Source organism: Lytechinus variegatus, chromosome 10, assembly GCF_018143015.1.
Source record: "Lytechinus variegatus isolate NC3 chromosome 10, Lvar_3.0, whole genome shotgun sequence".
NCBI lineage: Eukaryota > Metazoa > Echinodermata > Echinoidea > Temnopleuroida > Toxopneustidae > Lytechinus > Lytechinus variegatus.
Window position 1 is genome coordinate 35,864,416 of NC_054749.1, and position 9,746 is coordinate 35,874,161.

At 35.4% G+C, this 9,746-nt stretch overlaps 1 protein-coding gene across 1 annotated transcript; it reads left to right on the forward strand.

Moving 5' to 3' along the window:
- The first annotated feature begins 1,528 nt into the window (after positions 1–1,528).
- Positions 1,529–7,354, forward strand: LOC121423309 (ADP-ribosylation factor-like protein 6-interacting protein 1). Its single transcript, XM_041618654.1, has 6 exons — positions 1,529–1,706; positions 3,252–3,388; positions 4,538–4,657; positions 5,454–5,571; positions 6,015–6,099; positions 6,884–7,354. Exons 1-6 carry the CDS (start codon positions 1,704–1,706, stop codon positions 6,997–6,999), a joined length of 579 nt encoding a protein of 192 aa, XP_041474588.1. The 5' UTR covers positions 1,529–1,703; the 3' UTR covers positions 7,000–7,354.
- Positions 7,355–9,746: the final 2,392 nt, after the last annotated feature.

Sequence of the window (9,746 nt, forward strand, 5' to 3'; positions counted from 1 at the left end):
GGGGGGTATGTGCCCCCCGTAGTTACGCCACTGTATGTCCATATGGCAAATACCCCTCCAATATTATTATTTTTCTTACCCCATGATGGTTCAATGGTTTTATTAGAGATTACATTAAAAAAATGACTCTCCATCTTAATCCCTTCCCAAAGACCCCAACATTGATGAAACGGAAGAAACGAGGGCTTCTCTTCAATGTTATAATAAGGGCATAAGTATTTCGTTTGGAAATGGTGAACTGGCTCTTTATTTGCATTTTATGATTCAATAATATTGTTTTATTTGTTAAGCGGTATTTTAGGAAGGATTTTTACCAATAAAGCAACAATCTCTTGTGATTTTTTTTCATTTTCTTTCGTAAAAAGTGGGGGATGTTTGTACAAGCCATCCCCCCCCTCCTCGAAAAGTGGGGGGGGGGTATATCCCCCATCCCCCGGGATTTACGCCAGTGTCTTGTTCACTCGTCTCCTCTTTTCTCCTTCTTTCTTCCCTCCTTTCTTTCCCCTTCTTTTCTTTTTTTCTTTCTTTTCCTGTTTTTTTTTTTCGGGGGGGAGGGGGGCCTCGGGTTTTCTCGCCCCTTAGATCCGCCTATGAAAATTGTGCAACTATACCGGACAATTAAAGTTATGAGGTCACGTTACTTTATTATTGCTTATTAGTTTTATTGCAATTACAATCACAAGCATAATCACAATTTTAAAATGTCTTTGGTAAAATTAATGGACTGAAATCAGGTAGCAAAAATGGATTAGAAGGGGTGGTAATTGGGCCTTCCATTATTCATATCATTTTCCTGGGTAGGTCATATTAATTCGTAATACATAAATATTTCAATAGCACATCATATTCAATACATTTTTTAAACTTCTCTTATCTACCAATTACCAAATAACAGTAAAAGAAAATCCTGCTTATCCGCATTTACATATTAATATTATAAGGGTTGAGATTTCAACACATTTCCCCATTAACGGCATATTTTTTTTAATGCTACCAGCCTCAGTACTAAAATTAATAATCTTACTACGATGCTTTCATTCGAGTATGCAAAGATGAAACTACTTTTTGGTAATTCTCTAAACAAATCAATCTTAAATCATGAAGAGTTCCCAAAAGTTCGGGCATCCACTTATTGCTTCTTCTTTCACGGCAAAATGTTTCTTCTTCCTGCCGGTATTTCGCCGACAAGCCATGTTTGGTTGGATGTTTGAATCTTTAATAAAAGAAAAAAAAAGTAGCAACTAACAATATTGGTATTATAAGGGTTAAGAGACAACTTCAATTGAAAATAGAAATAAGGGTCTGCGAAAGAGAGACTACACGTGATTAGAACGGGAAATCGCCGTGTGTTCACATCGGCGGAAATTGGACAATCTGTGATATCGCGATATCAAAGTGTCTGCTGAGTATGTCCGCTCGCTTCAGGTTGGTGGCTAGGGCCGTGGAGCCGCGAGGTGGGAGCTGCGATCTGACAGCGCTTTTTATGCGCGACATTTTCATTCGCGACATTTTCATTTTGTATTTGTACACGTTTTTCACCATACCATAACAGGAAAATCGAAGAGCGACGGCATATCGGCGCAATCATTTATAAACAAGTTTGTTTTGAAACAACAAATACCACCGTGAAAGGCGTGAAAACTAAGACTGTGGTCAATCAACCTACCTAACGTTATATTTGAAAACAACTCAACAGAAAGAAGATGGTAGGTTGATTAGATTTATTATTTTTTCTTCAAATCACGCTGCTGAGCGCGATGTCGATGAGCGAACGAACTACATACTACAGAGTACAACTTGCTACACTACGGTACAAGCACGTCAAGGTCTAGGTCCGGGCGCCGCGACGGCAGTGCAGCGTTGAGTCCGGGCAAGCAGCCGTCTCGTCAAGTGCTAGTGCAGTAGTGGAGCATGGGGGGGCTAGTCTTGAGGACTCCATGATGATGTTTTTTGTACTGGAAATGATTTGAAATAGTTTCACAAAATTTTTAGACTTCATCAAGAATTAATCAGGGAATTTTTATTTTTCTGAAATGCTGGGAACCCTTAATTATTAGGGAAAACTAGGACTTTATTTAACTTAGTTTAGTCAATATATTTCTAGACCTAGATCTATCTTTTTTTTTTTACAAGGAAAATGTTTAACATATTTAAAATACTTTTTTTTTCTTTCATGATGGTATATTAATCTTGAAGAAATAGGAGTGTTTAAGTCCTGAAACCATAAATTTGAAACTCTTCTGATATTTAAGTTTTTGGGTGCTGAACTGACGAATTCAGAAGTGTGTGTGTGTGGTTCACACTTACAAATAAGTTTTACTTGTCTTGTTGTGTAGGTGGTAAATGTCTACATCCAAGAATAGTTAGATTTTTAGAAAAAGGATGAAAATGGTTGACATTCAAAGATGAATGTTGCATTGCTTTCCAAAAATAGGAAAAGTACATAAGAATTAATAAAATTTTAAATAAGTTTGGGTGTCCTGAGACTCCCAACAGTGGAAGTCTTTTGATTTTGGGGTTTGTCCAGACTGAACCCCCCCCCCCCCCTTGCTAGTCATTATGTGTTTTTAATGCAAATGGTTGAGAGTAAAATATGCCATTACTTTTAGGGCAAAAACCATATTAGATTACTGTTCTTTCAGAAATATTCTTTTGTCCATCCCTACTGATTTGACTTTTTTTTTAATTCACCCTTTTTTCTCTTCCTTTCATCTTCCCTCATCTATGTTGTCTTTTTAATCACTGCTCTCTTGTTTGTTTCTCCAATTATTTATATATATTCTTTCCCCAAAAACAGAACCCAGAGTACATACCACCTCTAATCTCAAAAATATTCTGTATAACCTAGGTTAAGGCCTGGTCACACCGCCCGAGCGATGTTGGAGCGGTAGGGAGAGGGGGTCGAATTTCGCTCACAAAATTGGGGAAAAAATCAAAAACAAAAATTGAAAACAAAAAAAAAATCGAAATCGAAAATGGTGAACGGGAGCGAGCAGTGATGATTTTTTTTCTCTCCGCTCCACGACCGATCCAACAACACTAGGGCGGTGTGACCATGCCTTTATTCATATTGTCATTCTCATGCAAGTTTAGTTTATTGATTTATTTTTACTGTGAGAATGTATGTATTATCCTAGTCTAGAACACAAAGCTTAAATATATTGATAGCATGAGAATAATAGCATTATTGTTAATATTGTATAATAGTTCTGTGATATTTTAAAAGTAATTCACCTTATTTATGTGTTTAGGAGATGAATGATCTTAACCATGTGTTGGATTCTCTGGCTGATTGGAAACATATTATAGTACGAGCTGATTCCTGGTTACGATGGGAAGAAGATTCCTACCCTTACATCATGTGTGCTTCTATTACTCTATTCTATATGTAAGCTCCACCTTATTTTACTTCTACAATGCTCTAATATTGCACTCTGTTGTGTTGGTTTTATGACATTTGCTCCACTCTAGATTCCACACACTAATCGAATGAACAACTTCAACCCTGGGTGTATACCTGACCCTAAACCTAAACCCAATATAAAACTTAATATAACCCTAATCCTACAACTTAGACAAAATTAAGACAGGAGCAATTGTCATTGGAGCAAGTGTTGTGTCACCATTGTGTTTATCATGCAGAGTTAACTGACTTATTGTTGCACGTTGAGAATTTACCCCAAAAGTTCATTGATATTTTTAAAGACCTAAAATCATTTTATCATTAGTGCATTATTTGTTTGTATTTTCTTGGTGAAATTAATGTATGATGGGTCAGAGGATATACTGCCTATTTGTAGCATTGGTAAAGTGTTGTATAGAATTTTCAGTGCTTTCAATTTCATATTTAAATTTAGCCAGGAAATTATGTGTAGTGAATAATTTATAATTTTTATTAATTTAATTCCATATCAAGTTTTGTAATTTTGGTGTTAATTAGATTTGCCGTCTTTTGGTACTTCTATATTTCTTCTTAATACTGACCCTTCTTATCTTTTAAATTAAAGTATATTTAATTTGAAATCTAAACTTTATTTTGCATCTTTATTGTCTGCATCATTATTATCTCTTAATCATTACATATTTTCCATTGTCATTGTCACCATCATCATAATATCACTATCATTACCATCATCATTATCAGCATTAACATCATTATCTTCATTGTTATCATCATCGCCATCATTACCATCATCATTGTTATCGTCATCACCATCATCCTCATTATCATCATAATCATCACCATCATCCAAGTCATCACCATCTTCATCATCCTCATCATCAATATCTTCACATCATAACCACCACCATCATCATTACCAATGTTATCATCATCATGACCACCTTCATCATCATGAAAATGAACATCATCATTACCATCTTCATCATCATCATCACCCTCATCATCATCCTAGCCACCATCACAAGCAATATCTACTCAATGCCAATTCTTTATTTTAATTTCAGTTTATTCTTCATCATCACCATCGCTACTACATGTATCTCCCATTCTCTTTGTTCCCCTATATTATCCCAGCTTGATGTGGTTGATCCAGCCAACTCTCCTCACCACCGTGTCTCTTATCATCATGATAGTGTGCCTTCTAGATTTCCTGGTACCGAGTGTCTTCAAGGAGTACTTCAGTAAACAAGCATGGTAGGCATGGCCCAGTGAAGCCGTAGTCACACCAAAGCTATAATGTTATTTTCAAAGAAAGACCCTTGTTTGGTTTGGAGTTGATTTAGGTGCTGTGACTACAGCATCAAGATTGTTCAGATATTGTGTGTCAATGTAAAAGAAAGCTCAGAAACATTTTGTGTACAATGTCAATAGGATGTGAGTCAACACCCCAAAAAAGTTGCAGATCATGCAGGAACCATTGGCTACATATTCAAGAACTACATTATTCTTTGGAATGTAAGCACAAAATGTGACACCATGTATTCATTAGAGCAGCTTTCAACAATGAATTCTTTCATATAATATGTGTTCAGTAAATTCAATTAACACTCTAAACAAAAATGTAGCTGAACTTTTTTCACCTCTGTAGAAGGTTTCATAGTAAGAATTTGTCTTTGAAGCTTAATGTAGTATTCAAAGATGACAGAAGAACATAAGACTGGAAAGCACATTGTTATATAAAAGTTTGAAAACAGACAATACACTTGAATACGCTTGAAGAAACACATAAATATTGAGATGAGATGAAATATATGGCAATTTGATATGGAAGTATACATATTTTAGTGTAGATTGTACAGTAATGGAAAGGTTGTTGGACACCAAAAATATAATTTGCCTTGCTTTTATAAGACCATTATCAGATGGGAATGTAATTGACACCGGTATGTGGCTAATCATGGCATAAGATGATCTGTCAGTGATTGAGAATGTAAATCAATTGAATTGAGTTGAATTAAGTAAGATATACTTATTGTTTGATTACTTTTAGGTCAGAATACAATCAGAGGAGATATGAAAAATGTTGCAGTACTCTGCTTAACATACAGAATGCGACCACATCCACTGTGAGATGGATTCTGAACCTAAGAGAAAAGAAGCCAAAATATGTGAGTATGAAAGAGAAATTTTGACTTGTGATGAAGCAATGAATTTTCTTCTTGTATCCTAAAAGTTTTGTATTCAAAATACAAAGTAGTATTGGAAAGAAGGGAGCTCGGGTTAGAAATGTAGCATGGAAACATGTTATTGTTTCATCAAAATTTGAATGAAATTGATTTGGAATGAATTGACCAATGCCACACATTACAAAACAAGAGAGAGAGCGAGAGCACAAGATATTAACCTTATCTAGGCTGGGGTATTAAGATCTCGGCCGTCGATCGCGCCAAAAATTGGCACGTAGGTTGCCTTGGACAATAATATACAAGATAGGGTTAAGGAGCTAGTGTTTTAGATGTTGGGCATCTTTGAAAACTTTTGATATTGTTTGTTCCTATTCCTGTCGTTAAACTTTACCTTTAATTCATTCTTGTCGTTTGTTTTTATACAGTATTTTTTGGGAGCCTCAGTGATACTCCTAACCATTGCATTCGTAGGCAATTCCATACCAGGTCTCTTCCTTGCATATTTATCAAGTGAGTATAGTTTAGATATTATATCAATGATTTAGACTAAAGCTCTGTCACACATCCAGACTCTAACTTTTACTCGAACAGAAAAAATTACTCTGAAGTAAAAAATGATCTTTTTTTCCACATATATGTGTCGTAATAGCAATTTCTACTTTCGTAGATGAATACTGAGTAATTGTCATGGTCTTTCTCGATACACAAAACGTCATTCCTTGCAGCTGAAGGTTGTCTTACAAGCAATTGCACAAGGTAAAAAAATACACATAAAAACTTGATAAAATGGTTAACTGAATACAAACAACAAAAAAGACATGTATTTATTAAAAGGGGAATCCAGCCTTGGCCATAAAATGTTGTGTTGGGAAGGGAGAAAAATAAATTAAACAGAATGGTGAAAGTTTGAAAGAAATTGGACAAGCAACAACAAAGTTATAGCTGCTTTAAAATTGAGATCTCTAATACTATGTAGATTTCAATTGGCGACTGTGTAAGTAAATTAGTCCTTGCCTTACATCACTATGACATCCCATATGCGGCCAATTTGAAGTCTCCATGTGTATTGTGATTACCAATATGTACAACTTTAAAAAAATCATAACTTTCCTGTTGTTTCTCCAATATTGTTCAAACTTTCACCTATCAACTTGTCTGATTTTTCTTTTCCTTATAAAAACAATTTTTTATTTGGGTTGGTTTCCCTTTTAAAATGAAATTGACATTCAATAAAATGATAATGAAGGGGGAAAGTGTTGCTAATGTTGTCTCCTTGTCTTCTCTTTCTCATCAGCTCTGTTTATTGCTCTCCTTCCTGGTCTGATGTACTATGGAATCCTAGCTTCATGGTATGCTATGGTGCTTGAGGTATTCGTCAATCTACTCAAAGGGCACAAAAAGAAAGATTAATTTCTCTCAAGTCTGCATACGTGTAATTTGAGCTCCTGGTAGACAATTTTGTTAAACTGTGTTTGTCAGTACATGATGTGCACGATCAAAGACTAGTTGGAATAAATTTACTCTTCACAGCCACCATGACCAGTGATATTTGGAAACCATGTTTGTCAGGAGCACTCGTGATCCACAGAAAGGATTCATTCCTTGTGAACCTTCACAGGTGTAGTTGCGGTACCTGGATGTTTGGGGAGTTTTTCATGACACAAAATAGTTGTTAATTTTCATTGAATATTTTGATAAGCTAATGCAAATCATAATTTGTAAACCAATTTTCGGCATTACTCCTATGTGTTTAAGATCACATGCTCGATCCGTAACGAAAATCATAAGTCAGAAAAAATTGGAACCAGTTGCTGCCCGGAAAGCCGTAGATGGCAGGTTCGAATCCCACTGGTTCCAATTTTTTCTGACTTATGATTTTCATTACAGATCGAGCATGCGATCTTAAACACTTAGGAGTAATGCCGAAAATTTGTTTACAAATTATAATTTCCTCCTATTTAAGCCTCTTTTATATTTACTAATGCAAATCCTTGTATCTGATTGGCTTAGATCCAATTAGTCAGTAAAAAATCACTGTCAAAGCTTTCCATGAAACTCTACCCTGATCAGACAGAATATTGGAGGGGCAAATCATCATATTATCAACAACGACTTTCCCCACCAGTGGTTCGATCAGAATATTCCAGCATCGCTATTGTGTAATCAGTCAGTGGCACTGGAAAGGGTTTATAGATTAAAACTTGATGTGGTAGAGCATTGTTTGATAATTGACCATGGTTTGCCCCTCCCATACTAGCTCAAATCTTTCTGACTGTATAGTACAACTCTTTTATATTATATATGCAATGATTCCTAAGCACTATCACCATGACAGCATGAAAACTACATTTGAAAAGATACTGAAAGAAATTTGGTTTATTTTTAGTCTTTGAACACGTGCAAGAAGTCTTGTGAGTGTGGTACAGTTATGCTCTTACCTTGTAAAAAATCTTTTGAGAGAAAAAAATGGTGCTCAATCCTGCATTTACAGGAATATATTGATCACCTTTTAATGTGTGATGTTTGAAAAGTGATATTTTGATGCCCCCTCTCCTTAATTGAATGGTGAAATATTTCTCATTTTATTACAAATTAAACATTCCTTAGCTGCTTATTTTGAATTTTTACATTATCCTTAGTTCCTAACTTTATTATATCAATGGGGAACTGTTGCCTTTGCTTGTGAAGACCTTGGGGAGTACCTTTTTTTTTTAAATCCTTCGTCAATCAATTTAAGGGCAAAGATGTAAAATTATCAAGGGAACAGTGTATTTACATATTGTAAAACAAAGATATAAATATATTACTGCACAGGCCCACAGAGAAGTAAAATTATCTCACATACATGCATATAGGTATTATTACAGGGTTATTTCAGATGTTGTTTGATGGAGAAAGGACTGTAAAATGATTCATGGCATTTGTGTATTATCTTCTCATTCCCTACTGTGAAGATTGCTTAGAGGATTCTCATAACACGTTGATCCAGATTTTTGGTTTGAACAGTGATTGAAAACGTAAACAGTTGATTTGTTCTCTGAGGTTTGTGACAAGTATTGCACCACGTTGAGCAATATTTGTATAGTATAGCCCTTAGTGATTGTCAATATTCTTTGATTCCAGTATATATTTCAACACACATATAATACCATACTGATCAGAGATAATAACATGGTGCATGGTCTACATATATGACACACTGTATTGTAAAGGTTTTGTACCGATTTTCCAGTTCGTGAGTCATGCTCTTTTTTGTGTATTGTTAGACAGGATAGGAAAGAAGGAAGTACCAACGTGTAGTGACCTTTTCATGATCAGTATATCTGTCAAGTATCTTATTCAGCAATATCAGTGCAGAACTTCCTACCCACTTTCAATCAATAACAATCTATTAGCTGCTCACTGTTTGTTATTTTTGGAAGGGCGTTCCCTAGTTTGTGGAGGGTCGTGAACCTCAAATTACTTTCAGTTGGTATCATCTGAAAAAACAAAGATTTGGGTACCTTAGAAAGCTGTGTCTTTAAGCAGGGTTAGTACGTGGCATCATTCACAGCGGCTCTCTTACATTTCCAATCGTTGAAGTAGAAGCATTGGAAATGTAAAATGTAGTGGAGACTTTCAATAAGCTACATCATGGTGTGGGTTACCTGGTGGGTGTTTCATAAAGATGTTTGTAAGTTATGAAGAGCGACTTTAAGCACGACTGGTGATCCGTGTGGTAAATAGTATATTCATTTGTGACGGTTTAGCGCGTAAGAAATTATCACCAGTCATTCTTAAAGTCACTCTTAACTTACAAACAGCTTTATCAAACAGCCCCCCGGATCTGTATTGTCAACCAGGGCTCACTGAGCAAAAAGAATGAAATGAAGATGCTACATGTAGATGAGATCTATAATAGAGAAATAAAGGAAAATTCACAGTTTGAAGGCAGTAAAGCTTTGGTAGATAATTAAGGTGATTCATCCTCTTGTACTTAAAGAAGCAATTTGCTCAATTCTTCCAAACGATGTAAGGATGCATGGTCAAATACACTGTAGACAGATAAGACTTCATGAGACTATACCAACTGATAGACATCAGTTTTGTTCTTTTTAGAATGTGAGGGAATTTGAGAAGCAATCTATTGAGATGGACAAATTTTTCATATTATTGAA

Coding starts and splice junctions, on each gene's coding strand:
- LOC121423309 (XM_041618654.1), top strand. Junction 3,389..4,537: donor TCTATTACTCTATTCTATAT/GTAAGCTCCACC, acceptor ATATTATCCCAG/CTTGATGTGGTTGATCCAGC. Junction 6,100..6,883: donor CTTCCTTGCATATTTATCAA/GTGAGTATAGTT, acceptor CTTTCTCATCAG/CTCTGTTTATTGCTCTCCTT.